General features: G+C 40.9%; 1 protein-coding gene across 2 annotated transcripts in view; it reads right to left on the bottom strand.

Annotated features, from left to right (window-relative positions):
• Positions 1–894: 894 nt before the first annotated feature.
• The window catches only part of SPG11 (SPG11 vesicle trafficking associated, spatacsin), a 61,157-nt gene continuing 47,961 nt past the window's right edge, over positions 895–14,090 (bottom strand). The window contains exons 33-40 of one of the 2 annotated variants that reach the window (XM_084641779.1): positions 13,340–13,477; positions 10,094–10,227; positions 9,285–9,392; positions 8,428–8,596; positions 7,429–7,517; positions 6,632–6,787; positions 4,572–4,723; positions 895–3,119 (exon numbers count right to left, since the gene is read on the bottom strand). In XM_084641779.1, coding sequence (XP_084497905.1) covers positions 2,939–3,119; positions 4,572–4,723; positions 6,632–6,787; positions 7,429–7,517; positions 8,428–8,596; positions 9,285–9,392; positions 10,094–10,227; positions 13,340–13,477 — 1,127 coding nt within the window. In that variant the 3' untranslated portion in view covers positions 895–2,938. The remainder of the gene's footprint in view (positions 3,120–4,571; positions 4,724–6,631; positions 6,788–7,428; positions 7,518–8,427; positions 8,597–9,284; positions 9,393–10,093; positions 10,228–13,339; positions 13,478–14,090) is intronic. The other variant, XM_084641780.1, reaches the window with a different exon arrangement.

The following is a 14,090-nucleotide window of genomic DNA, read 5'->3' as shown; positions in this document are numbered from 1 at the left end:
ACTAACTGTAGATGCTCCACTACCTCCAAGCACAGTTGACAGGTATGTATCTACCTCTTGGGTGTCACTAGAATTTACTTTTGTGTCTCAAATTATACCAATTAAGATGGGTCATAATGCTACCTTTTTCTTGCTTAACCTTAAGGGTCTTGCTCTTGTTTTTTGGGCAGCCAATTTCTAATGTATGGGGGGGTGGTTTTGTTTAGCTCATGTGACTTTAGTGTCACTTTAAAGATGTAGCCTGGATCTGACAGGACCTTCTTTAAAACATGGTTTGGCTAATAGGCATGAAAAATCCTCACTGTGTTGCTTTTTCTATGAAAAAATATTTTACCTGGCAGAGGCTGGCTGGCTGCTTCCTCATTCTACCTGTGGTACTCCCAAGTAACAATACTGCTTTCAGTTGCTCAGAAAAAATCTTTCAGAGATGTATGTGTGAACTGAAATTCAGCTGCCTCTGGGGTAGAATTGAAGAATGGTGCTTTAGGAATCAATGTTCAAGTTATTTTGTAGCCTTTATCATTAAAATAAACTTGAAAATGTGAACCAAGTGCAGACTAATAGCCCAAAATGAAAAGCAGTCACTCACCCCACTTAACTAAATTTCATCTTTAAGAAACATCCCACTTAGATGTCAACTGTTAAGATCGCTTTAGCAGAAATAGCCAGGTGTGCTTTTTCCAAACACAACTGCACCATGTCAAACAAGCCTCAATGCTGCAAACAGTTGTAGATGTACATACTTAATGTTAAGTATGTGATTAGTCCTCCTGACTTCAATAGAGTTAGCACATTGGGTTCTAGAGTAAATTCAGTTTTTATAGCCTACACAGTGCAGCTGTAGCATGTATTCTTTATATGTATTAAACCTCCATTTTTTAAATTTAAGAATGGAATGGAAGCAGCTGCACAACACACAGGACCTTCAAGATAATCTTATTATCCAATTAAATGCAAGAGCCACTAATCAATGGACTCACTGGATAAAGAATCTTCAGCTGGCTATTAATTACCAAGAAATATGGAACTCCAATAGTCAGTGTATCTGGTAGGACAGTCAAGGAGCAAATTACCAGAATCTTAATCATACAAAAATGCATTATCCTAGCAACTAAGACAAAATTGTCTGAAGCCTGCAGTGTGTAGGTGAATGGGAACACTGCTGAATAGGATTAGGCTACTGGATACTCTTGGCAGCTTGAGGAAAAGCTGTTTGCTACAGTTGGACAATTCTTCCTGTTTATGAAATGTGTGTACTCTGGGTTATGGAACAGAAAACTTCCAACCAAGACACCCAGCTCCAGAAATAGGTCTTTGCTTTTAAAATACACTGGTACAGCCAAAGGTAAATAGCATTTGAGTCTTACTGAACATTTAACTTAACCATATCTGAAGCCCTTCCTGTGCTCAAAGTACTTCTGGGAGTTAAAAAGCTCCTCAAACGAAGACATTCTTAGCCCAGGGCGAGGAAGCAAATCCTGAGACTCTAGCCCTTCATTTCCCCTGAGGAGCTGCTCTGTCACAATGGAACTAGTGCAACTCAATGTGGGGGTGAATACTGAGACAAAACAGCCTACGGCAATAGAAATACTTGGTCCCTTCCACTAGAGCAGACTCAGCTCCCCTACAAACCAGTGTCATCAGGATCAGCGATGAGGCTTTTCCTGATGGAAGGATCATTCTTAAACAGCCTGTTGAAAGACATCCAAGCCCAGTTGTTATGTTTGATATTCCTACTACAGTGATAGGCCACCACCTGGGAATGCTGCAGACAGAACGTGTCAGAACACTCCAGGGAAAAGTTTATGAACAATAATGTCTAGATATTTTGGAACTATTCAGAAAACTGGAAACAGATTTCCCCCCTTTTTCCAAACACTTCTGGATAAGTTTGCCTTGAACAGTTAACTAGTGCACATGACTCCACCCCAAAGCACTCAGTGGTGATTTACTTTTGCATGTAAGACACAAAGACTAGGAACTAGTATTTAAGCAAGAGTTTCCAAAATGCATACAGCTGTAAAGAGGTTTATTCCTAGCCAGTCAATACCAATGCTAGAGGCTTTAAAGAATACAAATATAGCAGCAAACAAAACAATTGTATATGGTGAATTTGTGATAATGTGTGCACACACAACACCCATAGCAAATTCTCCTTTGTTTCACTGGTAAAAGAAGAGTGTACTCTAAAAGCACATAACATCTTAACTCTCTGTGAACACAGAGGTAGTCCATTCTTGTCACTGACTATTATGGTATTCCTATAAATCTTACAGTGGGCAGGTAAAAATAATCTCATTTGCATAAAGCACTAGAGAGGAGTATCCTAGGCAAATTGCTTCCTCTGAAGATTTTGGAAAAATAGGCAAGAGAATTTTTAATATGAATGTTTCAAGTATTGTACTTGCACTAATGAACTTGTAAGGTCAGCAGAACATCAATTAGCCCATTTTAAACAGATAAATATTTGATCTGATGTTCCGTTTAAGTTACTGTAAGTACCACACATTAATTTTGCAGCAGTAAGATCCTCAGCATTCGGCAGTTTTTTGTTTTTAAGAAGGCTTGCATGCAATTCCTGCTAAAGCCAGTAATCCATGCCTCTAAATTAGCCAAAGTCATTTTAGAATAAAGTCTGGCTGAAATCCCAGCTGGCCAGAGCACCATCTTCTAGGCCCACCAAGCAGGCTTTTACAAAACATTTTGTTCAACTCTGATTTAAATATTAAGAATTGTTTATTGTCCAAAACAACTTTGGGTTAATAGTGTCTGTGTTTCAGGGACGTTCAAAACAGTGCTAGGATTTTATAGTAAATTTCACATACTGAAGCAAATTTTTTTTAAGGCACCTAGCAGCAAGTGACCAGGAGCTGGACAGTGCAAGCCATGGTACTCCTGCTTGTCTGGGCTAGAATCTTCATGTCACTTAGGCTGGAATCTAATTTGCCAGCATATCCTTTAGACAGCAGCCAGTCTGCGCATCCTTCAAAAGCATATTTACCACATCATAGAACTTGTTATCATACGCCAATTTGTAGTACAGGTAGATGTCTTCACAGTAGGTCAGTAACGTCTTCAGATTTTTCTGAGCAGTCTCAGTTGGCTGGTGCTGTTTGACCCTGAGACAGAATTTTGTGTTATATTAAAAGGGAAGAAAGGGCAAGCTTACAAATAAGATTGACAAAGCTGAAGAACATCACATGAGATGGGAAGAAGTTCTGATATCTAAAGAAAAATGCAGGCTGAGGGTGGGGGGGGGGGGCAGAGGAACTTGTAGAGATGGTTCTTGGAAAGGATTTGTGTTTTGCTTCTCCATACTCTTCTGCAAAGATTATTTTAAAGCTAGACATTTGTTAAAGACAAAAAGCTGACTAGGTTAAAGAGTTCTGAGCCCTGCAGGAAGTTCTCTCCACCACACTAAATGGCTGATAGTATCTGACAGCACCTAAGTGTGCGAAGTGCCTCACAATATAGTAAATAGCACATGGACTCTGCCACCAGGAGCAGTGAATCTCATTCTGTATATGATGCAACAAAGGGCCAACAGAACAAGGTTTAGGGAACCCAACAGAGGTGGCAACAATAACATAGGGTAGTTACTCAGCCAACGTGCTTTCACAGCATTATCTATGGCAGAGATGGCAATAGAATCCAAATGTCCTGACTCCCTGTGCTAGCCACACAATCCTCCTTCCCCTTCACAGCAATCAGAGTGATTGACATGCACAAAATGCCACACAAAGCAATTCTCACACCACCTCTGGATAGTTATTTTACAGATTGGGCTGGAGTCTGCCAACCTGCACGTGAGGTCAATGAGAAGGTACAAAAATGAAGATCTGAACTGGGTATGTGAGAGATGATTGAAACATATTTAATTTCATGGCATATCAGTAACTTCTCCTTATGACTATGCAATGGAAGAATTAGCTGCTAATTTCTTACACGTTGTTTGTGAGATCAATTAAAGAAAGAACACCACTGTTACTAGTTTCATTCAGGAAATAACTTTTTAGCTCAACAAAAACTAGTTTTGTACGTATAAAAACAAGTGATCTATGTTATGAACTGTCTTTAAGCACTGATGAATTAATAAATTAAACCTGTTTTCACACTAGCCTACAAGAGCACAATTATTGAAACAGTGTATCTACTGCCTTGAGAGAAGGTCATGAGAGAGAACAACAAAACTCAACTACAACTAGCATTCAGGGGATCTCCATGCCACTTACTTCGGGATCACCATTTTACCCCTCAGTGTTCCTAGATCTGAGGAGTTACCTCAGAGGCCAAGCTAGCACAGCTGCTCTTAGAAAGGAGGGGCAGGCTACTTTACAGTGCTGCTCCCTCCGGAGGGCCAACTGCATGGTTGCCGCAACACAACATGCTTAAGATTGGGAATAAGGGGCAAGAATCCCTCCTGAACTTTGCTCTCCCCAAGCAGTGTACTGGGCTGACACCACGCCAGATGACTTGTATTCTATAAGCGAATACAAATAAAACCACTCTCTTTGAAGTCACTTGCCAGAAAGACAAAAGGCATAGCCATGCAGGGTTGCAGAAATACTTACTTCTTCGCAATCTCCTCAAATACATTGGATTTGAGTAACCTTTGTTGCTTAAATTCTTCCAGGTAATTGAAGTCGCCCTTTATAATCACTTGTTGATACAGAACTTCAGCCCAGTCTGGAACAAAGTCATAAGCCTCAGACACAATAGCAACCTAAAAGGAGAACATGCCAGAATTACTGACTAGGATGGGCCACAAGCTGGTTTAACTGATGAAGCTTTCCAGCCATGTGGTTTTGCCTGCTTTTGTTTGCACTTTGGCAGTACTCAAGCATTTCAGGTGCAGACTGCCATGGCCTCTCTGGCTCAGTTCTTTACACTGTTGTCTCAAGGCCATTCTTTTAAGGAGGAATGCAAGGGTCACTGTGGAACTATAGATAAACAGAGGGATGTGGAGTGGGGAGTAGGTATGATGGAGAGGGAAGAAGAAACTTGAAAATAGGATGGAAATTCAAGGCTAGAAGATACGGTTCTTACTGAAGTTAAAGGGAATTTGAAGCAGTTTGGGGCCTTAAGAGTTGGGAGGAGAGAGAAAGGAGAAGATAGGATTTTGTAATAGACCCAGAAGATTAACATATAAACACATTCAAACATTAATATAAGAATGGCCATACTGGGTCAGACCAACGGTCCATCAAGCCAATTATCCTGTCTTCTGATAGTGGCCAATGCCAGGTGCCCCAGAAGGAACAAACAGAACAGGTAATCGCCAAGTGATCCATCCCGTCTCCCATTCCCAGCTTCTGGCAAACAGAGGCTAAGGGACACCATCTCTGCCGCTCCGGCTAATAGCCATTGATGGACCTATCCTCCATGAACTTACCTAGTTCTTTTTTGAACCCTGTTATAGTCTTGGCCTTCACAACATCCTCTGACAAGGAGTTCCACAGGTTGGCTGTGTGTTGTGTGAAAAAATACTTCCTTTTGTTTGCTTTAAACCTGCTGCCTATTAATTTCATTTGGCGACCCCTAGTTCTTGTGTTATGAGAAGGAGTAAATAACACTTCCTTTCTCTACACAAGTCATGATTTTATAGACCTCTATCAGATCCCCCCCAGTTGTCTCTTTTCCAGACTGAAAAGTCCCAGTTTTATTAATCTCTCCTCATACTTCAGCCGTTCCATACACCTAATCATTTTTGTTGGCCTTTTCTGAACCTTCTCCAATTCCAATATATCTTTTTTGAGATGGAGCGACCACATTTGCACACAGCATTCAAGATGTGGACGTACCATGAATTTATACAGAGGCAATATGATATTTTCTGCCTTATCTATCCCTTTCTTAATGATTCCCAACATTCTGTTCACTTTTTTGACTGCCACTGCACACTGAGTGGATGATTTCAGAGAACTATCCCAATGACTCCAAGATCTTTCTTGAGTGGTAACAGCCAATTTAGATCCCATCATTTAATATGTATAGCTGGGATTATGTTTTCCAATGTGCATTACCTTGCATTTATCAACACTGAATTTCATCTGCCATTTTGTTGCCCAGTCACCCAGTTCTGAGAGATCCTTTTGTAGCTAACATATAAACACAGAGTAGCAGGTCCCCTTGACATTTCTTTAAGAACATGGCAAGAGGGGGAAAGAAAGGACAAGACATGGCAAAATAGGGGTCACTGAACAGCCAGTGAAAAGGTCCAAAGGCCACACAACTGGGAAACATATTTTGTCTGGAGAATTCATCTCCTTTAACTTTGAAAACCAAAGAGGCCAGAATATTCTCACTTCGACGTGCTGTTGGAGGGAGGGTCCATCTCTGGTGTTGAAGGGCTATTGGTTCTCTTTAAAAAGTCTTTGTTTCTGTCTGAGGTCCTTCTTGCCTTAAGTGAATTCCAGAAGCTGAGAAGGAAAATGCCTTTTCCCATTGGCTTCCCACACTGCTGGGGCTACAGGTGCTGTCACCTGCCTGTAACATGGCCACTGCCACCAGCTGTCTTTATTCTCAAACATATTTTCTATTATAAACCTGGGGAGCAGCATTTCACCTTGTGAGCCTTTATAGTGCTGTGGTGAGTGAAATGGATGCAGCATCCCTTACTCAGTCACTTTACCTGGTAGAATCTGGGCAGGGACATGATGCAATCCATCAGGTTCTGTCTGTTCAGGTTAATCAACATCGTGCTCTGATTCGTGTTCAGAAAATGAAGCTGGAGGGTTATCAGCTTTGTCAACCGGTTGCAGCGCAAGGACTGGCGGATACAGGAATCCTAATTCAAGAGTCAAAACAGAAAAGCAAAACCAAGCTCCTGGCGTAACGTTTCTATCGGAAAGCTGGGGTGCATGTTCCCAAGCACAGCTCCGGGGGCTTCAGACCTATCTTAGTATTTTGTCTTGTAAATCACTGCAGTTGCTTTGATTAATCACTTTTAATGCACCTATATATGAAGCCCCACTCAGCAACTCAATTTTATTGTAATACGTGGAGGCCAGTCTTTAATCACACCTTTAATACTGTTCTATTTTCCCTCACCCCAGATTAAAACAGTTAGCTCAGCACCAAAGCCAACTGATTCTCTCCTTCCCATGAGATGAAAGCTTCTAAATTTAATCCCAGATACTAAATGCTGAGCAGGGAGCAACAAGTTACTCTTTGATTCAGTGGTCATGTGGATAAGCAGGCTCAGGTATTAGGCTCTGTCAGAGGGATCTCTTTTGCCCCTGCCCTGCAATGTGGCACATCATGGGTGACTGCTTCAAAAGCTCCTTTTCCTCTCCAACCAGGATGGGTCTCTGAGCATCACTCCCAGGGAAGCTCTGCCTACTATTCAGCCTTAATCCATCTCTCAGCCTTCCTTGGCCAATGCTGATAATTAATACTTTACAAAGTTCCAATTCCATCTCAATTTACCTTAGAATAACTTTCGGCTGCATCAATAAAGAGTGTCAGAGCTTTCATCAACAGTTTCTTTAAGTTAGGCACATCTCTGAGAGACTCTTCTGAAACAGAAAAAGAACTTTAAAACAAGCACCCAAGGCTTTTACAGCTGCAGCAGCAGACAATATGCAACAAACACTTTTGTAACTCACATTTGAAAATTTCTGTCTAACGACATTTCAGAAGGCAGCAACATGCCAAAATACCTCAGAAAGCATCTCATGCGCTAACTCTGCACAAAGCATAAGAAATGCTGCTCTGCTGTGTACAGAACAAAATTCCAAGCAATTACAATAATCCAATCAGGAGTTTTAAAGGCAATTTGAAAACAAATACAAAATATCCATTTGCTTTTGTCATGTGTGTCGACTGCCCTCAACAAACCAGGTTAAGGAAAGCATTCAACAGAACTCAAGTGTTTTAGATCCCTTTACACCCCCACTGGGTCTTGTTCCACAGTGACACTCCTGCATGCTCCATTCATTATGACATCAGACATGCATGACATGCATGCAACCACTGGAAGTTTAGGCTGATTAAAGTATCTATTATACCTACAAAGGTAGAAAATACTTTGAAAATGGAATAATGTCCTAACACACTAGGACGCACCTGGTTAGTGGTGCTAATGGGGTTTTCCACCAGCACAAAACCCAGGACCACCACAACTTTCTGGAAAGGAAGAGCAACAAAATAATACCTCTGAGCCTGGCTAGTTGGGCCACTCAGTGCATCCTGCTGATGGAAATGGATTTTTCCATTTTTACATGCAGGTCAGCAGGAAAGGCAACTGGAACTGTGTTTACTAGCCATATCTCACTTAAACAACAATGCATCTGACAGAAAAAATGCCCTTAATTTACAAAGTATTTTAAATTAAGCCAATTTTTTATTATGTACAGCGATGCAATATGCTTATACGAGAAGCTATATTCAAACACACTTAGTCTTGGTTCCGTAATTCCTACTCACCCCATGGTTGAGATTCAATGAGCTTAAGCTGTATACAAGCAGCTGCCTCATGATTCTCTCCAATTTCTCGACACATGCTAAAGCACAGGGCTATCATATTGTGCTTTTCACTGTCCCCTGGCCGACAGCGCTTTATGTAATCTAGCAGAGCTGTCTTCAGCGTTCCACTCTGGTTAGGAGAAAGGGCATCAGAACAGGCATTCAAAAGAGTTGTGGTTTTGGTTTTTATTAAAAAACTTGCAAGGAAAATCAAATCCAGAACAATTTTCAAAAAAAGTGGTCAGCACGCCACCTTAAGTTTCCCCTCAAACATTTCAACACATAATGGGAATATGATTAAAGTATCACTGAGAATAGCAGACTCCTAATTATACTTAACAGAATTGCTAAAATCTGGCAGCCTCCAAATTTCTGTATGTTTAATTGTAAGTCAGCACTCTGTAACAGAGTATCTATCATGTAAAACACAAAGAGGGTCCAACCTAGCACAAAATATATAGGGTCCTCCAAATTTCTATTACTGAAGTTGAGAGAAATAGCTGTTTTCCTTCCCTCCTGCACTGATTTTTACTGTGTCTAGGACATCATGAGACAATCTAAGCTGTTAAAGTAACCACGTGAGTCTCTTTATAACTATATGCAAGAAAGAAGAAAATATGGTAAAGTATTTCATTTAAAATTGTGATTTGTATTCATCAACCATCTAAAGACATTCGCTTTGTAGAGTGAGATTTTAATCCCAATACTCAAATTATTAAACTCCCCAGATAATGTACTGGCAGTGAAGGTATCCATTTTTTCACTCACTCTCACTCACACACGTTACTGGGTTTTTTGGTTTTGTTTTTTGCACCTACCGGGTCCAACTTTTTTCTCATAAGCACTTCAAAGTAATGTTTCTCATGCAGCAGATCGAATATGTACGTCATTTCATTATATCTTCCAATACCAGTAAGGAGTCGGACCTTTAGAGAGAACGGCATAAAGATCAGTGGATGATGGAAAATCTTATCTCACAAAGGAGCAGCCGTGTATATTAGGGTTAGTTTGTTCCCTTTTAAAAATTTTTTAAATTTTTTTGTTTGTTTTAAAAGGCAAAATGATCAACAGCCCAAATAACCACCCCCCAAAAAGTAAAGCTTTCCATCACGTGCAATCCATGCAGTGAGCTTTCCAGTCCCCTCCAGTAATTCCAACTTGGAATGATATCTCATGTCACTAAGCTGGTATGTTTCAAGTCAGGTGCGGCCTTTATTAAGCAGCAATAGAGGATGCAGGTTAGCTTGGTAATGTGGATCATTGCATTTCACAAAACAATGTCTGACAAACCTTGAAACTCCAAAACCAAGACATTGCATGCTCCCCACCCCTCCATTCTGCCACAGCCTCATCCATTTTTCTAACAAACTATTATGGTGGTCCCTTTGTGATGTGGAAACCTGGCCAGTAGTAGCTGTGATCATCAGGCCACAAAACACACATCACAAAGGTAACAACCTTTGGGCTCTATAGATGTAGGCTGGACAAAGACCAGTGACCTAGAGATGAAAGCTTTGTATTCCAATTCCATGAGCCATCTAGTCCACATGCTCACGTGGTTTGCTACCATTTGCATGGAGAGCTGTGTACAGAGTGTGGTTAGCACAGTATGGTGATGGATACATACCACAAGGCCGAACTCCTCATTGGGGGCCAAGTGTGCCTCAGTGAGAAGTCGAGCAGTTTGCAGGACTCTAATAATTCCTTCCATGTGACATGTCAGACTAAAGCAATTATGGGCCAAAATCAGCAGCTCTGTAGCTAGAGAATGAGAAAATGTGGGTGGTTCAGTTAACAAGCTGAGGAAGTTAGTCATTGCATCTCTGTTGAAATCGCTGCTAACTCGGCAGATGATTTACCATTTTTCAAGTTACAAGCACTAGAAGTGAATCAGAGGCATCTACTAGCCCTTTACAGCTTCTGTAACTGGACACATTCAGTCTGATTCAGTTGCTGCTAGAATCTGACCCTTTGGATTATTCTCTGCAATGTGAATATAATCCTTACAAGGAAAGGAGACTGCTTGACAAATGCACAGCGTATAGACCAGCCACCATCATACCAGGTCAGTTCTCAATTTAAAAAGGTAAGTGTGATGGGATCTACCCCACACAGGCGATGAGAGGGCTAATGTGGGCCTGAGAGGCCAATTAACACCACATGGTTACACCTGGAGGGTGGCCAAGGCCCAATTAAAGATGAGTTCCAGCTGGGGGAAGCCGAATAGTTTCTATAAAGACAGGATACTCAGAGTAGGAGGTGGCTACAGTGAGAGAAGGAAATAACTGCAGTCCTTCTCGGAGCAGTACAGAATGGACCTGAAGAGAAACAGAAACCACCAGGGTGAAGCAGGTTTGAGTGATAAGCTCTGACAAAAGGGCAGGACCTGGGCCTACAGAGAAAAAACCCAGGGAGGCATTCAACTGAAGAGGAGCTTCAGGAGGGTGTTTACACCCTTGGACAGGCCCTGATGGGAGAGGGCATCAGGGTGAAGGAGACTCCTGGAGTTGGCCTGAGAAGAGGCCACCTGACAGGCAGACAGCCTTGGGATAGACAGGAACGAAGGATCCAGAGTAGAGACATGACTCCCACGAGGTAACTCTTGAGAGTCAGCATTCTGCAGAAGAATAGAGAGTTGCGGGAGGGACACAGGATGGATTAAAAATGTAAGCACAAGGGAGGGGGAAGAAGTTGCTTCCACTGTAGTTTGTGTTTTGCTTTTGAGTTTGGTAAGAAGTCTCCAGAGGAGCCGTGGGGCCACTACTCTGCGTGGAACAGAAGAGGAGCCCTAGGGGAACGAAAGACATATATCAATGTCTGTCAAGTGGGACACTGCCCATGTGGGACACTGACACTGCAGAAGACGAGAGACTGTGAAGTGACCTGGCCAGAGGTCCAAGTCATGAGAAGAGAGACCACAGAAGGACCGGAGTGGCAGGGGGTGGTAAATAAAGACCTGCTACATCATGTCCAGCCATGAGACGGCGCTGAAGCAATAAGTCCATTTTTCCACACTAAGATCCAAAGTTTTGCATCTTGGTTTGAAAAGACCATTCATATATTTGATATACCAGGTGGGATTTGAGATGGAACAAGTTCACTCATCCACAATTTAAAATGGATTAAATGTATCCATTTGCAGATAAACCATTTTACTAGAACACAGATGAAAGATTCACATTTGGCTGATTAATGGGGCAGGGTCTGGAAGCAGGAAACTTGGTGTTTTACTTTATGAAACATTGTGGGGTGGAGGAGGGGAGGAGATACGATTTTATGTATGTATCCAGGCTTGTGTGACAGTGTCCTTCACTGTCGCACCTGAAACTAGCCAGCAGGGAAAAGGGTTAACCATGGACTCAGAGCAGGGATATAAACAGGTGGCAGGGGAAGAGGATGCTCTCCCCAGGGAAGAGAAGAGCTAAGAAGGCTCCCAGGCACAGACAGAAAAGGAAATGGGAAGCTATTTTACTTATCCATAATCATTACACTGGAATTACTCTGGTGACCCAAACTTAACACCCCCAAGGTGTGCAAAAATGTGTTCAAAAAGTTAATAAATGACTAGCCTATTATGAAATTCTTTTTCCTATAGAGAATCGGTTTTACTATACCATAACAGCACCATAACAATGGGATCCTGCTCCATGACAGCTCCTAGGCACCACCACGATACAAACACACACACGCTACTTTGTCACTCATTATAAATGTTAGCTATTACACCACATAAATGACAAATACATGCAAGGTGCATCATAATTTAAAACCTTCACCAGCATGTAATCAACACATTTCAGAACAAACTAATCGCTCATTCCCATTCCATTCATAAAAATGTTGTTCTACTCCAATACCTAGACATTACACTTGGAAAAGCTATAGAACTCTGGCATAATTGAATGTTCCCTGGGACTTCTTTTAAAGTCTGTACCCCACATTTAACAGTCAGTATATGAAAACAGCATTTGTCCTACATCGTATCTCCAAAATAAGGGGGCAAAGTTAAGGTTGGGTGACAGTGCAAGCCCCCTGGGATAAAAGCGACTGATGAAAGATAATATCGAAGTGGAAAACTGTCTGGATCTTTTAATTGTTCATTCTTTTAAAAAAATCTAAAAAAAAGTGTTGTGGGGGAGGAGGTGTAATTAGCTGGATTCTATTGTAACACACTTTCAACCTTAACTTTAACCAAGATTTTGTTTCTGAATAAAGCTCTTTTCAGGCTGTAGATTACCCCAACGTACTAGAGAGGCTATGAATGGAGATCTTCCAGTTGCACCTGTGTTAATTTTAGTAATCTTTGGGACAGAGAACTTTCACTAAAATCCTTTTTCTCAGAGGTACATTTTCAGTATTATAAAGGATCTTACTTAGCCACTGCTGGCTGGCTGCTAAAAGTATCTTGGCTACATTTTGTAAGCGTAATTACACCATGCCCATGAATGGACAGCTATACAACGGGAGTGAAGTTTTAGCCAAAGACAACCTATAAATATTTAGCAAAGAAATATGTAAAATACCAGGCTGCTAAATCACTTTCCTAAGAATTTGGCCAGAAGACTTTTCTAAATCCATCCACAAAACTTTAAATAACTTATTGACTTGAAATTTCCAAGCTATTAGTTCAAGAACTCCTCTTCAGTCTTAGAGAGGATAGTGAATTCATGTATGGATGCCCTAGGCACTTATGCTTTGATCTATTTCTTATGAATACATTTTGAAATCTCTCTTTAATAATTTTTAGCAAAAAATCAGCAATGAATATTCCCCTCACCAGTGCTCCAAATACTTCATGATGTAATACAGAGCCCAAAATAGCCAATGTTATTATAATGCTAGTTACATATAGTATTATTTGCTATTTACTTACTGCAAGATAGTTCCCCACAGGGTACAGATGAAATTTTATCCAATAACTTCATGCCAACCAGTGTATGATCCTTGCACAATTTGGCCAACTCTAGGAATGCTTGAGTCTCATCTGCTGGGTTCACAATCTGCTTTTGCCCTGTGCATATGTGAAAGACACAGACAGACAGTTATGTTACAAACACTAATTGTTCTTGGAGGAAAGGTGAGCTACTTTTATGGAAAACAGCGTATCCTCTTCCTGCCTGATGCAGGGGCTGGAACTAAATAATCCAACAGGGCCCTTTTAGTCCAGTCATTTATGTCTAAAAGTCACACATCTTTTCTTTGCCAGATCAACCCAATACAAACCCACTGCATGTCTATATTGTTTGTTACAACTAAGACTGGTTGTTTCTTATTCAAAAATACATTGACTTTGTCACAGCTAAAAAAAGCCTCCCCATTTATAGAAAATAATTCAAACAGATTCACATCATTTTGAGCAAAATATCATTTATTTTGCCAGGAAAAAAAAAATCTTTAAAATACCAGGCCACTCTCCCATTCTTGCCTTTGTAAGAAATTAATGGAGGAGTCTTGTCCACCAGTTGGATGGCTGGAGTTACAAAGGCCATGACTTGTTATTTAAAAAAATCCAGATAGCACATTTTTTGCTATTAAAAGTCTTGTTTGTAAGAGCCTTAATTAAAGCAACAAAGCACTGGATACAACAAGGTAAACAGTGAACAACACTTAATACATTAATAGAG

The sequence above is a fragment of the Lepidochelys olivacea genome (genome assembly GCF_965140295.1).
Source record: "Lepidochelys olivacea isolate rLepOli2 genome assembly, chromosome: 10".
In the NCBI taxonomy this organism is placed as follows: Eukaryota; Metazoa; Chordata; order Testudines; family Cheloniidae; genus Lepidochelys; species Lepidochelys olivacea.
Note: the sequence above shows the minus strand (reverse complement) of the source record. Positions and strands in the feature narration are given on the sequence as shown.